The sequence below is a fragment of the Gadus chalcogrammus genome, chromosome 12 (assembly GCF_026213295.1).
Source record: "Gadus chalcogrammus isolate NIFS_2021 chromosome 12, NIFS_Gcha_1.0, whole genome shotgun sequence".
Lineage (NCBI taxonomy): Eukaryota > Metazoa > Chordata > Actinopteri > Gadiformes > Gadidae > Gadus > Gadus chalcogrammus.
The window spans coordinates 14,101,713-14,123,132 of NC_079423.1; the positions used below are offsets into that span (position 1 = coordinate 14,101,713).

A 21,420-nucleotide genomic window follows, 5' to 3' on the forward strand; every position below is an offset into this window, starting at 1 on the left:
CGCTGGGGGGGGGGGAAGGGGAGGGCTGGGGTTGGGTGGAGGTCTGGTTTGATGTGGAGGTCTATTTAATAGTGTTCAGACCCATTTTGCTCCCCTTACATAAACAAGAGAGGTTCCAGACTAATGCCCATTTGCAAATTGTTTTTCCGATGTCAGGCTAAGTCCCGTGTGTGTGTGTGTGTGTGTGTGTGTGTGTGTGTGTGCGTGTGCGTGCGTGCGTGCGTGCGTGCGTGCGTGCGTGCGTGCGTGCGTGCGTGGGCTCCCGGATAGCTCAAAGGGTAAAACATGGGACCTGCATTGCCAAGGTCGGGGGTTCAAATTCCCGTGATAACCTTCCAAATCTTCCAAATCCTCATTATAGAGAGTGGGCGTGGCATCTCCTAGAGATTGTCTCGATGACATGTTTCGGAAATTGCTTTTGTCCTAGTCTCCGGAATAGAAAAACCTTTCCGTACTCTCCTGGTCTTCGTTGTCCTGCTCCTTGTCACTATCTTGCTCCTCTTGTTAGGGCTGGGTATTGCGAGGTACCTCACAATTCAATTCAATTTGATTCTTTAGGTCTTGCTTCGATTTGATTTTGATTTGATATTGATCCAATTGCTTCGATATCGATTCAATAATACGTGCAGTTGACACAAATACCTAAATATTATTTAGAATTAACCATTTCAAAATGAATTCACCATTTCATTGTGCTTTAACTAGCAAAAGGGGAATACACTATAGTATTGTTTCTTAGCTAAACCTGCAGCATAAAAGTCATAATCATAACATGGACAAATGTAAAAGGGTATGTGTACATTTAGGCGTACTCGCTTCTATATTACAATGACTTACCTTTTTCTTATGGAAATAATAGATTAAAAATAATAATAATTAATCAAGAACAAATAAATCACAGTGCATTGATGAATCGATATTTTTACCCAGTCCTACCTCTTGCCCACGGGACTGTTCATTGGCAGGCATGGCTCAAAGGAAGAACGAGACCTGAAAACGGGACCTGAAATCATGACCCTCTCTCGGCCTAAACGCACGCTGTGTTCCTCTACCGTCCTTCCACAGGACGAGTTCCGCCGCTGGTTCCTGGCCAAGGTGCGCGTGATCCTGGCTCCCGGGAGGAGCCCTTTCCACATCCTGGATACCCAGACCACCTCCCCCTCCTCCATCCCCTCCCCCGACACCCCCACCCCCGCCACGGGGAAAGGACCCCGCCATCAGACATCCCAGGCCGACCCCAATCAAGAGCTCATCCACAGATATGGCGAATACCAACCCACGCAGGTCTCGTGCACACACGCACTCGCACACACACTGCCATGTCCGACACGCACGATCGCACGCACATGGCCATGGCTTTGTTTTCGTATGAGATATCACACTTTTAATGGATTCACATGCGCACACACTCCCAAACCAACAGCTCTCCTTTGCTCCCTGCAGATCCGATATTTCACACACCACAGTGCCAAGTACTACTGGAATGGAGAGGCGCAGAACTTTGAGGTTTTAACGTAAGCACCCTGCATTTACGCTCGTTGGATTGATTCATCGATTCATTGGCCACCTCCAAGCGGGGCTGGAGTGTCTAAGGAATATCTATCGGTGAATTCAGTGCTGTGTGTATAAAGTAAGCACTACATATATCATATGTAGTTGCTGTTAAAGTTAATGGTTATGTTGTTAAACTTGTATAGATATGTATTTTTTTCCATCTGTACCATTTAAAATAAATAAATATATATATACCTTGTGTGTGTGTGTGTGTGTGTGTGTGTATATATATATTTTTTATTATTATACAGATGTTTATTATTGGGTTTCTTTGTTACATATTTATAGGCGATTAACAAGGTATAGAATTAATGGTCAATTGAAATGAGAATGTATAATGCATATCCCTGATTTCCTCTCTTCCTGGTGCTCTTCCAGAGGCCTGGAGGATCTGCAGGTGAGCTGCTCAGCCTTGCACTCTGAGCACAGCGCTGGGCTGTCCAGGAACCTGCAGGAGTACAGGTAACCCCACCTGCCCCCCCCCCCCCCCCCCCCCATTACAGTAAAGCCTGTAATCACTAGCCTAATGAGACCACCCTGACTGACAAGTTCACCGTCTGTTTCTCTACGTAAATCGGTCTGGCCTCGATCCCGTCGAAAATCTTTTCTTGAAACATTAAAAAGCTTGGACCGATCATCAGTCAGGGGCAGGGCTGGACTGGGACCAAAAAATGGGACTCCGCGCCTCCTTTACGTTTCTTCTCCATTTTTCTGTCAGTTAGAGACGTGACTGATTGACAGCCGAGGCCCAAGGGGCGGGACCTCGGCCCTCTGCTGTGTGTGTGATAGGGCCAGGGCCAGCCCAGAACCAATCATAATGAGTTATGGCCTGGGCCAAAGTTTTATTTAACTTTCAGGTTAAGTTGACAGCCCGCACGGCCGAGAGGGAAGGAACGGACCTCGGCCCTCGGCTGTGTGACATGGCTGGGCCGGGCCGGGTCCATTTATAAAAAAATAAATAAAAAAGAAGTAAACCTCAAGTAAACCTCGTCGGCCCAAAAAGGCCTGCCAGCCCACCGGGCTTTGCCTGGTACGCCCGATGGCCAGTCCAGCCCTGTTCAGGGGAGGGAGGATCAGTTCAAGCGAACTGGAAGCGCTGCATTCTGCCGAACTAACAAAACAATGGCGTCGCCCGAGGAAAGTGTTGCAATCCACGCAATCAAATGTTTGGGTTGGAAATAGACTGATTAACATTCAATGCTTAAAGGTTAGCAGATTCTGCACAGATGGCTTATCACAGTTGACAAAAATGTTTTTGCTTTACTTCCGACCGGATTCGGTTAAGTTGAAGAGAGCATGAGCAGTACTCTGAGTGGATGGAGATTTCTGAACTAGATGAAGCTGGAGCTATTTTTGGAAATCAATTGCTCTCCAGCCAATGCATGATTGATAATCATTGTGAAATGCAAATGTGAATATCTGAATGGTCTCACAAGGCTATGTAATCACTGGTCTCAAAGGTCTTTGGTTACAAACTGTTTAACTCAATCATGTTATAAATCATGTACACGAGATTAACGATAGGAAACGGAACAGATGAGACCACAGGCCAACATGAAACATTATGCAGCCTATCTTGTTACACTGATGTTGGTTTAGCCCGCCATAAATGCTGATATGACCTGTCAATTTCCCTGTACATCCATCAGTGAATTAAAAGCCTCAGTTTTCCTGAAATTATCTGCACATTTAATAATATTAGTAAGCAAATTGAATGGAAATTAAGAAAAATAAATTAATTTCCAATTAATCACCAAAAAGATGGTGTCTTCCTCGCTAACCACTAATAGATGGTGAATGAAACAATTGTTGTTTTCTTATCATTTATAATTCAAAAAGACTTAATCAGAAGGTTTGGCTGTTGACTGACTAGTGTCCTTTCCCCTTGTGCGCCTGTGAGCATTTGTCCTTTCTCCTTGTAAATGTGATGTACCGTTTGTTTATGCCCTTTCTCTGTTTGTAAACCGTTTTACTTGTTTCTCTCTGACAGGAGACTGTTCTTCGGAGTGAATGAAATTGCGGTGAAAGTGCCTTCGGTCTTCAAACTTCTTATCAAAGAGGTGGGGCAGAAAGTAGTGCAAACTATTCACTTTGCAGATATTGCATGTGTTCTACTCCGTCTATCAAATATTAAGAGCACGCACTGCTTGGGTTTGGGCAGAAGCGGTCAGTATCTTAACAGCACTATCCGCTGTCTCTAATCTGACGTTGTTTCAAGGGAATACGGTTTTTCGGAAACGCCTGACTCGGCATTGCTCAGACAAAGTTCTTGGAAACCTGTTGTACAAAAGGGAGATACTACTCTGACATAAATGACACTTCCAAATGTTCCTTGTTTGATCAATATGTTACAAATGTAAACAGTTTATCCAGTGGGTTCATGTTTGACCACTGATGCTATTGTGAGATAAATACCTGGCTTCCTGGACAGTAGGCCGCAGTCTGCTCCCAGACCAGGCACATTGGCAGATCCATTTCAGACGATGCTTTATGGGATTTATACTTCACTGGTTGCTGCTGATGGCCCAGTACTGCATTGAATCAGAGCTATTTTCCAGAGGCTCTGTATTTTCCATCCCTTTTTTAATATTATGTCCCCTATCATGAGTCCGGATTGAAGCTCTGGAACCGGATATGTAAATAAATACATTTCTTTCCGAGTGGTTTAGGTCCTGTACATGAAGAATTTAAAACGAGGGAGAAAAAAAAACCATCAACCTTGACACCTTTATTATGTATTTCAGTTGGGTCACTCATCCAACAGGGGTCTGTCCTGTTGGTATTTCATTGATGGTTAAAGAAGCTAAAGATCACACATTAACAAAAGATCACTGCGATCACTGTATGCAAGCTTGAACTGTGGATTCAAGCTTGCATACACTTTGCTCGTGTCCGTCACCAGTCAAACATCATAGTTTACTGTCTTTAAAGTTCGTGTTGGGATTTATAGCTCTTTAGATATGATTTGAGGAACAAAAATAAAATGTGTTTCACTAGTTGGATCATTAGAACAATATTCCCTGATATGGACTTATTCATATAATCATTGCAAACTCTCTGTGGAAAACTGTCAGGGTATTTCACATGTTTATTGGTAGTGAATGACACTTATATCAGACAGGATTCTCCCCGATCAGTACTTTCACTTTCTTTACTCGTAGTAGGTCAAGGGTCGGGGTCCGTCATTAAAAAAAAGTTTAATTTCATAATCAACACTGGAGATCTCCTTTTGATCTCCTTTTGTTGGTGTTGTAATACTTTGGGGAAAGCCTTGCCCTGAGTTATAGGTTATTGTGTGCAAGGGAAAGGGTGCAGGCTTAATTGACCAAGAGCAAGTTTGTTCTGATAGCCACTACATGTGGTGGTACCAATTAAACTAAGAAATTAAATTTTCCTGCTCCTTACCATTTCATACCAGTTCCCTCCCCTATTTTGATATTGGGACGTTGCGTTGTCTCGTTTGTATCTGCCTCATTCCCTCTTCTTGCTCTGACTCCTTACACATTTGGTGTGTTATTTTTTTCAATATTTCAGTAAATGATATACAGCAGCAGAGTTCAATACCCATGTCAAACATGTATGATTTTTTTTTTTATATCCTTCTTCAATAAGTCTGTTCTCTAATCGGTGTGTGTCTCATCTGGCTGCCATTGTCCTAATACAGGTCCTGAATCCGTTCTACATCTTCCAGCTCTTCAGTGTGATCCTGTGGGCTTTCGAAGAGTATTACTACTACGCTGCCACCATCGTGTTCATGTCCTTCATTTCCATAGCTACCTCTCTGTACACCATTAAAAAGGTACAGTCCGAAAATCAACTCTGTAACTACAGCCTTATCCCAGTGTTTTGTGGGCACGTTAAATAGCACTTCACATGGGCCCTAGTGTGCCATTTCATAAGCAGAACCGCACCCATAGGTCGCTTGAACTCTCCAACTGTTGATGGTGTGAATCGGAGGGAGAATGAAACTAAATGAATTCAACCAGGCATCAGGGCTTCACTGAAAAAGCTCTCCTTGTGTTCTTCTTCTTTCAGCAATACATCACACTCCGCGACATGGTGGCCGCGCACAGTATTGTCCGCATGTCCATTTGCCGCGCCAACAACGGTTTGTCAGCTCTTTCTTTGTGGATTTTGTGTGTGCTTATTGGCCTGAAACTGCATCACACGCATAAGGTTTTAGCTTGTTCGACCAAACCTGAGAAGGGACAATTCTGTGATTCTTTGGTAAAAGTGTGTGTGTGTGTGTGTGTGTGTGTGTGTGTGTGTGTGTGTGTGTGTGTGTGTGTGTGTGTGTGTGTGTGTGTGTGTGTGTGTGTGTGTGTGTGTGTGTGTGTGTGTGTGTGTGTGTGTGTGTGTGTGTGGTGCACTTCTTCCAAAAAATATTTTACCTGCAAGGCATCAAAGATACTGTATGTTTGTTGCGTTTGTGGGCTAGTGGTGTGTGCAGCGCTCTGCTGCAGTAGTCGGTGCATGTGTGATGCCTCAGCACTTCCTGTCCTGCCCAGCGCGTTGTGGGCAATGGGATCTGCTGAACAAGACTCCAGGGTCGTCTCTACCTGGCGCACCACTTCTGCCCTTTCCTCGTGTTTCCTCCCATTCTCCACCTGCACCAACACTGACGTTTATTTTGCAGACGGGCTGACACTGTTATCAGAGATCAGTGTGATACCTCACATTACCGGTCGCTATCGGAGAATGCTCCAGAATCCAGATACAAACAAAATCCGATACCAGAATCGCTAAGGACAAGGTCTTTTTTTAGGTTTTATTTGGTGTTGTTTGCCACATCGATGCCACCATAAGAGGCTTGGAATGTGGCTTGTTTTCCGAATCGACACGCATGGTGTGTGGTACAGCGTGCCCCCCCCCCCCCCTTATCTCTTGCTCAACCACTCTCGTACCAGGCGTTCCAACCGACACTTTTGTTTAAAACCGGCGCAAGCGGTGTGAAACTTACCATTGACCCCCCCCCCCCCCCCTTTCCCTTCCGCTCCCACAGAGATCGAAGAGGTCATCTCCACCGACGTTGTGCCCGGCGACGTCATCGTCATCCCTAGCAACGGCACCATCATGCCATGTGATGCGGTGCTGGTCACGGGAACATGCATCGTCAACGAGAGCATGCTCACAGGTCAGAGGTCAAGCCAGCTTAGCCTACGTCACCGTGGGGTTTATCATCGACTTTGTTATCTTCCGTTAGAGCCTGTACTTGTCAACTATGTCGATACTCTTGACACGTTTATTTGTACTGGGGGATTAGAGTTAGGGTTTCTGATGAGTCATGGCTAATGATGTCATGCGAGCAGTTATTAAAAGTGTTTAAAAATACTTTCTTATAAAAAAAAAAAGTGTGTGTGTGTGTGCGTGTGTCATACACAAGCTGTCCTTACACCCTTGACAACGGGGCCCTCCCTTCTCTCGTCCCGGTCTGAACAGGGGAGAGCGTCCCGGTCACCAAGACCAACCTGCCCAACCCGGTGCAGGGCGACCGGGACGCCGAGAAGGACTCTGCCTTCAGCACGGAGGAGCACAAGAGACACACCCTGTTCTGTGGCACGCACGTCATCCAGACCCGCTTCTACACCGGCGAGCTCGTCAAGGCGGTGGTGGTCCGCACAGGTTAGTCTGTCGGTGTGTGTGTGTGTTTGTGTGTGTTCTGGAAATGGATTCCATTGAATTTGACACCGAAATACACTTTCTTCTTTCACTCTTAAACCCATTGAAGTTTATCGCTTTTTTTACCAAAAAAAGAGCAGATTTGTTACTGTCGTTTTTTGACAGTAACAAATCTGTCAACACTCTGCTAAACATAGATTGCCATCGTAAAATACAAACAACTACCACCCCCACTATGTAAACCATTAAACATATGTATGGCATACGTTAAAGATTAAATCACCCTCTCCAACGAAGACAACCATATCTACACCTGCTGTGACGATCCTCCACATTCGTCTATTCACCCCCCCCCCTCCCCCCTCACTGTCGTCCCAGGGTTCAGCACGGCCAAGGGCCAGCTGGTGCGCTCCATCCTCTACCCCAAGCCCACGGACTTCAAGCTGTACCACGACGCCTACCTCTTCCTCCTGTGCCTGGTGGGCGTGGCCGCCATCGGCTTCATCTACTCCATCGTCCTGAGCGTCATGAAAGAGGTGAGGCCGCGGAGACACCCAGTGGGGTGCAGCTCTGCCGGTGGCGCGCTGCACCGACGCTGCCAGGTCGAGGGGTTTGATACCCACTAGCGCTGGTAAGAATGTACTACAAACCTATTAACGGCGTCGTCAAAGCGGTGTTGAATGTGTCGGTTCAACCAGGAGTGAGCCTTTTCAACGTATCGAATTCGATTTTTTATTTGCACACAACTTTATTTAAAAGAGCTTCACGCTTGTCAAAGCAAATTGACGGAGAACGTTTCTGTTTGTATTTTCTCTCTGGTTGAGGGAACAGTGAGTCACTCCCTGTTCTGTGTCACAGCAAAGTCTCCCTTGTAAGAAAATAAAATGGCGTGTCTGGTTGTGGTAGTAAAGGATTTGTATTTCAGTCTCGATATGCATCGGTATTCTTGATATTTGGCGTTTAGTTTGCATGTGTGGTATTGTCGGATGGAGCTTCAGCTCTATCAGCTCTTTTTAAAACCAACTGAATGAGTCGTTTAACTGCTGCTCAGCATTGTACTCCCTGACTTTGAATTTTATCATATGATCTTTATGACTTGCCTCCAGCCCACATGCCGATTTTATGGTCTGCTACTATGTGTAGCGTGGTATTGCGTGTCTTGTGTGGTCTCTTTTGTATATCTCTGTATTAGGTCTTTGCCTTGTACCATTTTTTTTATCGTGCTTTCTGGTTTGACCTGCCAAGTGAGTACAAAGGGGAATTAGCTTAAAGATATAATCGGGTACGGTGCATAAATTGAGGACATTTATGTTTTCAACTGTACGTGGTCCTTTTTACATAAAATAAACAAAAGTAGGGATGTAAAACGACTTGCTAGTCAGTCTAGATCCAAATCTGTGTGCTTTGGGAAAGTCCTGCATACCAGGTTTATTGACAGTGAATTATACTTCCTCTGGGTTTGTTTCAACTGTCACTGAACACAGGAACACAACCATGTATGGGTGTTATGACGTCTTTAAGAATATTGCTCAATGCTCTGTGAATCTAGCTTGTTACTTTCACACATTTAGTCCAGTTAGATGGGTTTTTTAAAAGACATGGATTTCAATGTATATAGGAGTCATTGCTTGTAGAAAGTCTATACATGAGGGTGGTGGGGGAAGGACGGTGTAATAATTAGGAAAAGTTCAGTGTTTGATCCTCCATGTCCACAGTGTGCCTGTACTTACCACGAGTAAAGGCTTAGTTATGGTTACGCAACGCAATGACCACGCAGTCGCTTCAACGCAGTCGTGAACCTGATTTGGGCCTGCGTCGGGTTTACGTCGGGTTAATGTTAGCGGACCAATCACAGCCCTCGCTGCCTCGTCGTCGCCCCAACTGTTAACATTTTTGCCTTTAGATGCCTATGACCTGCTTCTGTATCTGACTTCCCTCTTAAGACGCTTCGGATGAAAGCGTCTGAATACAATTTACAACGCGATCAAACCGAGAAGTCCTTGGTTGAAAACCCGCTGTCTGTGTGTTCTTCTAGGTGCCCATCAAGGAGATTATCCTGGAGTCTCTGGACATCATCACCATCACCGTGCCGCCCGCGCTGCCCGCCGCCATGACGGCGGGCATCGTGTACGCCCAGCGCCGCCTCAAGCAAATCGGCATCTTCTGCATCAGCCCCCAGAGGATCAACATCTGTGGGCAGATCAACCTGGTCTGCTTCGACAAGGTGCATGTCAGCGGGGCTCCGTAGACATTTATATACCCCCGTACACACAGTTTAGCTACGAAAAAAGACGACCCCTGTTGATTCAATTTATCCGTTGGTTTATCCAGACTGGGACCCTGACAGAAGATGGACTGGATATGTGGGGGATCCATAGAGTGGAGAATGGCAGGTGGGTGTGTGTCTGTGTTTCTCTCTCAAAATGTGTGTCTCTCTCTCTCTCTCTCTCAGAATGTGGGTCTGTGTGTCTCTCTCCGAATGTGTGTCTGTGTGTCTCTCAGAATGTGTGCAAATGAAGCATCACTACTTTTCCTCAAATACCTAGTATTTGTGCTATCATATAAATGACAAAAATCGAAATAAACTTTAAAATCAAATCAGTCTTCTGATTATGAATCAACCAAGTCATCCGTCTCAATGAACATCCCTCACCCCCCCCCCCCCCCCCCCCCCCCCAAGCCAACTCCCCTCTGTCCTATCCGTCCTTGGCCTCACCCCATGTCCTGTCCTCTCTCTCCAGCTTCCAGCTGTCAGAGGAGAGTGCCTACAAGGAGAGCCTGGTCAAGTCCCAGTTTGTGGCCTGCATGGCTACCTGCCACTCCCTCACCAAGATCGAGGGCCAGCTGTCTGGCGACCCCCTGGACCTGAAGATGCTGGAGGCCATCAGCTGGGTGAGTGCTCCACGCTTTCCTTTGGGACACTGCTTAGTGTGACATCGCCTGATAGTTGCAGACGGATAGGCTGAACAATAGTGGAGTATAGCACGTTACACCTAGCTAACGTTGGCTCACCGACTGAAAACTCGCTGTTTTAAGGAAGCATACGCCTACTGCTCCCCCACTGTGAGTGAAATCCATGACATTGCAGCTTTGTCGCCATTCAGACGGAGTCAGCATACTTGTGTAGAATAGGGATGTGGCTATGTAGCACGTCTATTTATTGCTTTGCGTTACGACCTGCTGTCGGGGAGGTCACTTTAAACTTTTACAAGTGCAAGTGTGGGGGTGGATATCGTTCAAGACAGGAAAACGTTATGGTCACCATGCAAGAGAAATGTGCTTGGCTACCGTGGGACGTCCTCGTCTTCCATCCAGTCGCCCAGTCATCCAATCGTCAATCGTCTCTGGGTTGCTTTGCTCTGTGCTCGTCCTCTTCGTCCCGGCGGTCGGCCGCAGACCCTGGAGGAGGCCACGGAGGAGGAGACGGCCCTCCACGAGCGCATCATGCCCACCGTGGTGCGGCCCCCCAAGGAGCTGCTGCCCTCGGAGCCGGCGGCCTCCCCGGAGATGGACATGGTGGGTGGCCTCAGTCACCTATCGGGGATCGGCCCCCATGCACCAAACACTGTTCATGCATTCTGATAGATCTCTGAACCCCCCGTGTTAGGGGTAGAGCAGTAGTCCTCTTCAATTCACCGCAAGTCAATTTGGATTAAAGCGGCTGAGAAATGACTGCACTTTAATTGTCCCTTTTTTATTTTATAAAAACTCGAACATGATGTTGTCCACGTTTAAATATTGAGGGACATTGCATCTTTGGGAGTTCTCCACAAGCTCTCTGACCTCGGCCGAAGCTTTACCGCCAGCACAACAAGAAAGAGAGTAGGATGTGTTTATTTGTCGGTACAACATGTCCGGACACCGTCTCACCACATGCTCTTCTCTCTGTGTGTCCTTCCAGGAGCTGTCTGTGAGTATTCCACTTCTGCCTGACCGCCAGGCCCCTTCCTCATTCCTGCTGCTCCAACCACAGCAGACGCTCTCTTAATGCTGATTCACAACAGCTACGCATAACCGTTCTGGGGTCAGGTGGTTCAATGTGGCCATGGGTGATAATAGTGGAGCAACAGTGGAGCAATAGTGGAGAACCTTTGTGTAATGAGTAAGGAAGGGTTAGTCATCGGTGTCATGGTGAGAGTAGAGTTCATGTTTGAAAATGGGAAGCATGTCCGTGACCTAACAAAAGGAAAACGGTTTTGTAGGACTGCCTAACCATAAAAACAACAAAAACAGTTTGGGCAGATATTGTTAAAAGGTCAAATGTTGACATTACTGTGTGGAGAGAGAGAGAGAGAGAGAGAGAGAGAGAGAGAGAGAGAGAGAGAGAGAGAGAGAGAGAGAGAGAGAGAGAGAGAGAGAGAGAGAGAGAGAGAGAGAGAGAGAGAGAGAGAGAGAGAGAGAGAGAGAGAGAGAGAGAGAGAGAGAGAGAGAGAGAGAGAGAGAGAGAGAGAGAGAGAGAGAGAGAGAGAGAATATATTTTGATCTCCTTTTACAGACGTGATTCATCTTTAATTAAACATGATACACCTCCTTAATTTCTCCTCTTCCCAGTCGATGTATGAGATCGGTATCGTGAGGCAGTTCCCCTTCTCGTCGGCGCTGCAGAGGATGAGCGTTGTGGCACGGCGTCTGGGGGAGAAGCGCATGGACGCCTACCTGAAGGGGGCGCCAGAGGTGGTGGCCAGCCTTTGCAAGAAGGAGTCCGGTAAGGCTCTCTGTTAGCAGGCTTCGGGATCAGCCTCCACGTCCATGGTTCTCTGTGATCTGCTGCCTGTCCTGATGCTAACAGAACAAATGTAGTGGCAGAGGTTTAGGTGTGTTAGTACTCCTAGTAAAGTAATTAGTAATGATATTGCCAATGTAACTGAGGATTACACTTGAAGAGTTTGGATACCAGTACTTATGAATGAACGTATCGATGTCTTGAACAAATGTAAAGCTATGTTTATTTGAAGTCTTGATAATATGATTACCTTATACTAACAATATATCACTCTTCCTCTCTCTCTCTCTCTCTCTCTCTCTCTCAACCTATTTTGATCCTGATCTCCCTTTTCATCGTTGTCTCTCTCTCGTTCCCTCTGGCTGATGTCTCTCCACCTCCCAGTTCCGGAGGACTTTCAAGAGGTTCTGGAGGAATACACCAAGAAGGGTTTCCGGGTCATCGCCCTGGCCCACCGCCGCCTGGAGTCCAAGCTAACGTGGCACCGAGTGCAGAACGTCAACCGGTAAATCAGCCGCACTTCACCTGTGTCACACTATTGATAAAACACGGATGTGTTTTTTAAAGAGTAAGGATTTCGCTGGTGTGTCCTCTGCCTGCATGTCTAGCTTACTATGTACTGCGACAGTTGCTCCAATCTTGATCCCGGGGGAAACCCGGAGATTTAGGATGCAACAGCGAGACTATTGGAAGGCAGCCGACGTGATGTGTACGTGTGTTTGCTGCAGCGACCACGTCGAGGCCAACATGGAGTTCCTGGGTCTGATCATCATGCAGAACAAGCTGAAGGCAGAAACTCCAGCGGTGCTGCAGGATCTCCACAGAGCCAACATCCGCACCGTCATGGTAACGGGTAAGTCCAGGCGTATTCACACTCGCACTCGCAGCTGTGAGGCCATGGGCATGAGCCTGATTGCTTGTCGAAATAAACAGCCACCATGCGTAGGCTTGAAAAGTGCACACACACACACACACACAGACACCGACACAGACACACACACACACACACAGACACAGACACAGAGACACACAGACACACACACAGGTTTTGTGTGACAGAGTGGAGTGATTAGGGACTCTGGGATAATGGAGGCCAGTGTGGTTTTCCCTGAGTCTGGTACTGATCCACCATCAGTCCCCCCCGGGGGGGGCTGAGGAGGCTCCCAGGCTGACACTGATACGCCCTGGCTGGGTATGAGTTGGATACAGGCTGCCAAGGTCATTATGCTGGAGTGTGCCCACGTGGATCTCCATTTGTGTCTCCTGGGGGCTGAGTCACTCCAGCATGAAGTACCACCTTTGCGTTTCATGCTACCCCTGTGTTGAGAAACGTATTAATTAAATACAGTTTTCTTGCAAATATTATGATGATTCTGACCGAAGTCACCGTGGGTGCTGCCCACATTTATTACAGATAATGGCCTTTAAACCTCTGACATTTGTAGTCCTTTCTCTTTTAATGTTGTAAATGAGATCCTAAAGGTGTATAGAAGGGAGTTCCTCCATGATGTGGTTCTGCGTGTCCCTGCAGGAGACAACATGCTGACGGCCATCTCGGTGGCCAGAGACTGTGGCATGATCCCTCCCCAGGACAAGATCATCATCGCCGACGCCCTGGCGCCGCGGGACGGACAGACCGCCAAGATCAACTGGAGATACGCAGACAAGCCCGGCAAGATGCCCCGTCTGGAGGTGAGGGATAGGGTTCTCTGTTCGGGCTCTCCCTGTCCTTCCCTCTTGGTCTGTCTCTCTCTCCCGTCCCATCGCTTTCTCTCCCCGTCTCATCGCTTTTTTCTCCCCTGACTCATCTCGTCTCACCTCTGTCTCATCTCGGTCTCTCCCCTGTCTCATCTCGGTCTCTCCCCTGTCTCATCTCGGTCTCTCCCCTGTCTCATCTCGGTCTCTCCCCTGTCTCATCTCGGTCTCTCCCCTGTCTAATCTCGGTCTCTCCCCTGTCTCATCTCGGTCTGACCTCTGTCTCATCTCCTTCTCTGCTCTCTCTGCTCTCTCTCCTTTCTCTCCTGTATCATCTCTTTCTCTCCTGTCTCCTCTCCTTCTCTGCTCTCTCTCATCTTTCTCTCCTGTATCATCTTTCTCTCCTGTCTCCTCGCCTTCTCTGCTCTGTCTCCTCTTTCTCTCCACTGTCTCCTCTCTTTCTCTCCCTTGTCTCATCTCGGTCTCTCTTCTGTGTCCTCTCTTTCTCTCTACTGTCTCCTCTCTTTCTCTCCTGTCTCCTCTTTCTCTCCACTGTCTCCTCTCTTTCTCTCTCCACGGTCTCCTCTCTTTCGTTCTCTCCTCTTTCCCTCCTCTGTCTTATCTCTCTGGCCCTGTCCACACCTGCCATTAACATGCTTCTTGGGTGATTCGATCACAAGTGGGACAGTGAACCGGTGTGTATGCACCCACATGACACATTGAGGATGCAATCAGATCCGACGGCTCAGAGCACATTCAGAGGAAGTCGGTGCCTTGTATGGCCACATTCTTTTAGCAGTTTGCAGGGAAAAGTCTCCTGGGCCACACTGAAGGCCGACTACTAAACTGGCGTCTTCTGCATAAGCAGAAGTACTTACTTACATTTGCTCCCCAACATCATCATATTGAAGTGTATAAAATGCTCAAATCGTGTAAGTTGGCTTGGTCCACAACCTCTGCAAAATTTGTAAAGCCAATTAAGATATACTATGAGTGAGTCAAATACACGGCGAGATTTGTTGTGCATGGCTCCCTCAAACTGGTTTAAAACAACGCGTTTGGTCTCTGCACACGGAAATCATGTACGTGTATTTGCATGTAGAACAGGGAAGTGAGATCCGATCACAAGTGGTCATTCGAGACCCATTGTTATGCCAGGTGTGAACCGACTGTACCGTGAGCTGTCCACCTGTGACCGGATCACCCGGGATGTAGGTTAATGCCAACTGGTAACAGGGCCTATCTACCTACATCAGTCTTACCCCTCATCTGGTGAAGTGTCGTGATGAGCTGTTTGTTGGTCATTCATCTTCCAGCTTGGTTGGAAACACCACCGCCGCCATAACATTTAGGAATTTGAACACTTGAGCTAATCATTAACATAAGCTTGAGTCATTAATCGAAGCGTTTAAACTTAAGAAAACGAGACACAACAACACACTGCTGGTACTGATGTAGCCAAAATAACCAACCTCTAACCCACTCATGTCAATTTGACGGATGGCTGATTTGGAAAACCACACAGCTATTTTCCCTGGAGATATCTCAAATGGTCAAACCCCACATTATCATTGACTTCGAAAGAACCAAATAAATGTTGGTGTTTATCTTACTAGTAGGTCCTTCTTGAGAGACTTGGTTGGAAGCCAACATAACTATTTACATCTCTCGATGACATCTCTTTAGTTGTATTAACAGCCAGGACTTTGCAGGACCTAAAACAATTTCAATGTTGAATTGTAACCTAAATGAAAATAGGGGGAGAGGTTTAAACCTTTTTCCAGAACTAACCCTTGATGCCTTTCCTATACTCATTATGTCTCTCTGTCCGTTATCGGTTAAGTATACCTAACTCAATCACTTCTTCACTGTCACCTGCATGAAGATGGATCGGAAGATATTCAGGCTTAGAGATTCAACCACTGTGACCATTAAACACAGACTACCGCTGTAATTTATAAACTGTCTTATCACAGAACAGTAGACAAATGGGCATGGTTGAACGCATGCGCACTTACACCCGAACCACAAATGATTTATAACAAGTGCACTCTCCTGAGCGGCATTTTGTATGCACCTCACCATAACAGTGTGTGTTCTGGAAGGTGCTTTAAGTGATGTCGTCTTTGTGACTAACTTCCTATGTTTTTTCCCTTGGCACTTCCCTTCCTCCTCCTCACATTACCACATAGCTTTCTACCGATTCAAAGCAAGACTGATTTAGTTAAGCCTGACTCTGGTCTCTTTTTCCTGAGGTTTTCTTTCGCTTGCCATATTTGGTTCTGTCTCAGGAGTGCTTGAATCGATAGCTTTGCCTGTTCTGCCATTGTCAGTCAAAATCCTGCTGCCTGCCCTGGAACACGCATGGAGGAACCGCTTTGCCGCAAAGCAAATCAGCTTATCCAAAACTTGCTTTCAAGTGAAGTGCTCTCAAAACGTAAGCCTGCGAGGCAGCTGTATTCGCGAGATCGCAATCGTTCAAGAGTCAATCTCGCCACGCTTCAAATTCCTTGGTTGTTTCAGAACCACCAGTGGTTCAGACCAATCAGCGTCCTACAAGGATACATACGTGATGGACATATGGTTCATCATCCAATAACCTGCCAAGGGCTTTTTTAAAGTGCCTGCACCTATCAAAACTGTTACCAAGGATGGCTTCCCAGATGGTTCTGTGTTAAAATAAAAATGGGGAATATTCTACAGGCTTGGGCTATATCAAATCATGGATCCTTAAAAAATGGCTTCCTTTATATTTCAATGAACCGGGGGCTTCCTAAACCGCACCACCGCACTGTGGCTCTGGGCGCTAACTGCCTCTCTTTGGAAGTCATTGTGCATCGCGCCACCGCGGTTGGGTTTTAATGTGACTGTTTGTTTCATTCACAAAAAAAACAAAACAGGAAGTGGTCATCAGCCTGGAGGACATATGTCACATGGACGAAGCCAAGTCTGCACAGCAGCAGTTCCACTTCGCCATGAGCGGCAAGTCGTTCGACATCATCATGGAGCACTTCCCCGATATGATGCAGAAGGTAAGGGGGGAGGGAGCCCACGCTCAGGCATATTTCAAGGCCCAGTGGGTCATTTTGCTGAATTTAACCGTCTCTGTGTTCTGTTTATTCACTGCAACGCATGCAACATGCAAGCAGACATGTCCAGGTCATTTCAAGCTATGAGCTAGTTGAAATGTTACACTTTGTGGATTTTAAGAAAAGGCTCCTACTCAACATATGACAGACAGACAGACCGTCAACATGTGGGCTCCACTGCTGTTGTTCTGTGAGGTGTGTAAGTGATGTGTGTTTGGTTCGTAGCTGGTGCTCCATGGCACCGTGTTCGCCAGGATGGCTCCGGACCAGAAAACGCAGCTCATTGAGGCGCTGCAGGGCGTCGAGTGAGTAGGAACAGATCAGAAAGATACTTACTCTTATTATCTTTATTACTTTTCTTTCATTCCCTGTACGAATTTTCGTACTGAAACATCTGACCTTTTTCTCATAACATTTACTTTGCGTTTGAAACGTATTTTTAACCTAGTTATTAGGCTTTTAAGGACATAACGGTGAACAAATAAAGGGTGAATATCAACTCATTGATTTTCAATCTATTCCTCTAGCTACTATGTTGGGATGTGTGGTGATGGAGCTAATGACTGTGGGGTAAGTAGAAAAAGTACTCAAAAAAAAAAGAAAATATTGAAATGTTTAATGGTCATTTATTTGTTTTATTTATACCCCTTTAACTTGTCTTGACACCATCCAATTAAATCTAGTCCTTTTATGTCCTTCCCCACCAGGCGCTGAAGAGGGCCCACAGCGGCATCTCTCTGTCGGAGCTGGAGGCCTCCGTGGCGTCCCCCTTCACCTCCAGGACCCCCAACATCTCCTGCGTGCCCAACCTCATCAGGTAGCCCACGGGGGACCCCTAGGTTCCTGTCATACTCCCCGGGAAGTCAGGGCGATGGAGCCAGTTGGTTTGCACCGTTGTCTATGGGCAGCGGGAAATAATCAATGGCGTTTGCTGAAGGAATAACGCAAAACTCTCACACTTTTGGATTGCCTTTTTCAATGGTATTTGGAAGAATATCAGTTTAGAAATCCAGTTTAGCCTTTGGCGCAATGTAATGCCGCCTTTCCGCTGCAGGGTGCGGTACGGTTCGGTTCGCCTCAGTCCGGTAGGGAGGGGGCGGTATAGCCCAGCTCAGTTCCGAGGTCGCGTTTCCACCGCCGACAGTACCCTTTATGGTAGGCCGGATGTCGATCGCCGCGGCAGCTACGTAAACATCGTGACATCATAGCAGCGCGACACAGTGTAGCCAATCGACCAGAAACCAGCTGGAAGACCTTCTTGTTCCTCACTGCTCCACCAAGCTCCCTCTGCACTTCTTCCTCCCCAAGTATGCAGAGGAACGTCTCCACCTCCTTGTTCGCCCAAACAAGCGTTTTACGCGACATGTTCATTGTAAAGAATCATAACTCAAGGCTACTGTTTGTTTGTTTTTATCCCCACGTCGCCCGGAAGTGACGATTCTGTCGACCAATCAACGGAGGGGGTGTGTAGCTCGAATTTTCCGGCACCCTTTCAGGCGCCTCAGTATCCCAACGGAGGAGTACTGAAGACGAGGGCAAAACGAGTACGGCTCAGTCCGGGTCACGCCCACTTTTGGCGGTGGAAAAACGCAATCCGTACCGCACCTTTTTGCGAACCGAACCGTACTGCACCCTGCAGTGGAAACGCGGCATAATATGGATTTAGAACGAGCAAGAGGTCCTGTTATATTATGTATATATTTTGTGAGTAAAACAATACATGTTTGAATTTCATCACAGTAAAGTTAAATCCTTTTTTTCCAGACCTACAGTTGTATAGTACGGTAGCAGTAAACCACCTGGGGTTACATGAGACGGATTCATGTAATAAGGACTTAATCGGTTCCTCTTTCTCCTACAGGGAGGGCAGAGCGGCCCTCGTCACCTCCTTCTGTGTCTTCAAGTTCATGGCCCTCTACAGCATGATCCAGTACATCAGCGTCACCCTCCTCTACTCTGTAAGGAGCAGGACATACAAACATACACTTTTTTCCTTTTTAATATGGTCCAGAATGTCTGAATACCCGCCACCGGCCAATAACGGATCGATTTGACCATTTCATGGAGCCATCATGGTGTGAATAAAGTGTTTTTGAAATCCTGTTGCACCCTAGTGACGACCTGCTATCCCCTTTGACCTTTGATTTTTGTCATCGACGCCAGATCCTGAGTAACCTTGGAGATTTTCAGTTCCTCTTCATCGATATCGCCATCATCCTCTTCCTCGTCTTCACCAGTGAGTGTTAACAAGACATTGAAATAAGTTCAATAACTGTTTGGCCGCATATTCCTCATACCTAACTCTACACTACTATTTACAATCAAACGATCAAAGTCTTTTGCAAATCACCTTTATCCAAAGGACCTTAAAGTATAGTGACATTTTTGCTGTATTGAATCCATTGCGATGCATGTCTCTCACTCTCTCTGCTCTCTGCACCCCCAGTGAGCTTGAACCCAGCGTGGAAGGAGCTGGTGCCTCGGCCTCCTCCCTCGGGCCTCATCTCGGCCCCGCTGCTCTTCTCCGTCCTGACCCAGATCCTCATCTGCCTGGCCTTCCAGGTCCTCCCCTTCCTCTGGGTCCAGCAGCAGCCCTGGTATGAGCAGTGGACGCCGCTGTCAAAGTGAGTATCCCCGGCGGGAACCTGAGGCCTTTTTGGAAGGCTCGAACAAAAGCAGAGAAGAGGGCTGTGCCTTTTTACTGTTGCAAAGGAACCATCCAGCATCTTCTTCTAAAGCTACAAGGCTGTTTTCTTTTTGACATTTTCAACTCGGGGGGCCGCACAGGGCACTCAGCCAAAAAACGTGAGACAGAGTTTTGTTCCCGTTGATAACATTAAGATAATGGCCTCCCCCAGCTGATAAAGTTTTCTGTGTGATCGGTCCTAAGACAAGTCAACTTTATTTAATAATGACAGTTACGGTCTCAAAGTGGCTTCTCAGGCCCAACATGATGCAACACTACCTTAACCCACAGACCTCTGAAGGGCAAGGAAGAAGAAAACAGACTAGAAGAGTTTTCTGCTTTTTTTTTCATATTATATATTTAAAATGCTGACATAGGTGTCGGCAATGCCATGTCTGATGATACAGTTATAAAACACAAGTCTTAAGAGGCATCCAAATGAGTTATAACTTGAAGTTGCGACTTGTTTGTACCAAGTGATCAAACAGTGCCCTCTGGTGGCAACAGTACACAAACACTCAAAACTTAGGAGTCCTTTTCTTTTCGATACATTTTTTTATTTAGATTTCAGCGATCAATGTGTTTAATGAGCAAATCTTTCCATGTAGACGTATAACCTATATAAACATTGTCCACTTTGACATTACCAATTACATTACCATTGTCCCACTTTGCCGTGACCTTTTGATCTCCGACCCCTCCAGCGCCTGCAACACATCAGCATCAACATCAACTCACTCTATGACGAACATAAGCTCCTTTGAGGTGGACCCGGACTACATCTCCAACTACGAGAACACCAGCATCTTCTACGTGTCGTCCTTCCAGTACATCATCGTGGCCATCATCTTCTCCAAGGGCAAGCCCTTCAGACAGCCCAGCTACAAGAACTGTGAGGACACGCCACCGCCAACAGCGCTAACTCTATGAAGACTCTTTACCAAGGGATTCTTTTGATAGCCAGATTAGGCATTTTAAAATGAAAATGGGTTATTTTGCAATACTCATAATCGCAAAAAATACTAAAATGAACTAGCCATACAACTGATAAAGCTGCAGTATTTTTAGTCATAGGTGCACAGTCCTTAACTTGTGTATGTGTGTATGCTCTCTGTTTCCCCACCTCTCCCCCCTCCAGGGCCCTTTATGCTGTCTGCCCTGACCTTGTATGTGTTCATGTTGTTTGTGCTGTTCCACCCGATTGAGGCCATGGATGATTTCTTTAAGGTAACACGACGTCGGACGTCAGTTGACTCCACCAACATCACGGTTGTCTGGTGTATCTCTGTTCAATCACGCCAGGGCCAGTTATGAATCTAGTGTCCTAGTCAAGGAAGAGGGCTCGAAGGGCCCGTGTCCACACAGCGTTTTTTTCTTGAGTTCCAGCGTCTTTTGTTTTCAGTTTTCCAAGGAGGAGAGAGCGTAGGCGGCCATTTTGAGTAAAAACGCTGCGCCCCGTGTTTTGAGGGTACTCCGTCTCTTTTTGCGGCCACTCCCAGTGCTTGGAGTTTAAAATATCATAACCAATCACAAACTAGATGTGGCGGGCTCATCACCCATGTAAACAAGAAAATGGAGGGTGTGTTATATATAGATTATAAAAAGGAAACTACGTGACGCTAGTCTAAAGGCGTTGTTGTTGTTGTTTTTCCTCCAACACACACAAGCGCTTCTTCCCCAAGCGATGTTTCCTTAAGATGTGTATCTTTATTCAGCAGTATTTTGTTTTAATATCAGCCGACAAGTCATGACTAGTCTTATTGCCGCAAGGCCTTACTCTGTTCATATGATAAAAAAAAAGAATTATAATGCATTTTTTTAATTTGTATACTTCAATTGTTCAGGTCGTCTCATTTGAATACTTTTATCAATCATGTTTCCCCATCCAGTCACTGTACAATGTTGTGGCCAAACAATCCTACAACTGTGGTCTGCTCTTTATAGATCGTGTGCGTCCCCTTCTCGTGGCGGATCAAGCTGTTTCTCATCGTTCTGGCCAACGCAGCCGTGTCGCTGTTCGTGGAGGTAAGGCACCCCCAGAAACGCACAATGTT

General features: G+C 46.6%; 1 protein-coding gene across 1 annotated transcript in view; it reads left to right on the forward strand.

Moving 5' to 3' along the window:
• The window catches only part of atp13a3 (ATPase 13A3), a 37,405-nt gene that overhangs the window by 10,052 nt on the left and 5,933 nt on the right, over window positions 1-21,420 (forward strand). Inside the window, 27 exon segments of the mRNA XM_056604410.1 lie at window positions 1,066-1,284; window positions 1,444-1,514; window positions 1,933-2,016; window positions 3,545-3,614; window positions 5,219-5,353; window positions 5,590-5,662; window positions 6,557-6,688; window positions 6,994-7,176; window positions 7,552-7,709; window positions 9,209-9,397; window positions 9,505-9,566; window positions 9,915-10,065; window positions 10,570-10,693; window positions 11,669-11,878; window positions 12,281-12,401; window positions 12,625-12,749; window positions 13,428-13,588; window positions 16,492-16,623; window positions 16,906-16,985; window positions 17,208-17,250; window positions 17,388-17,497; window positions 18,542-18,638; window positions 18,844-18,916; window positions 19,127-19,304; window positions 20,071-20,258; window positions 20,505-20,593; window positions 21,311-21,391. Of these exon segments, the coding sequence (XP_056460385.1) occupies window positions 1,066-1,284; window positions 1,444-1,514; window positions 1,933-2,016; window positions 3,545-3,614; window positions 5,219-5,353; window positions 5,590-5,662; window positions 6,557-6,688; window positions 6,994-7,176; window positions 7,552-7,709; window positions 9,209-9,397; window positions 9,505-9,566; window positions 9,915-10,065; window positions 10,570-10,693; window positions 11,669-11,878; window positions 12,281-12,401; window positions 12,625-12,749; window positions 13,428-13,588; window positions 16,492-16,623; window positions 16,906-16,985; window positions 17,208-17,250; window positions 17,388-17,497; window positions 18,542-18,638; window positions 18,844-18,916; window positions 19,127-19,304; window positions 20,071-20,258; window positions 20,505-20,593; window positions 21,311-21,391 (3,339 nt within the window).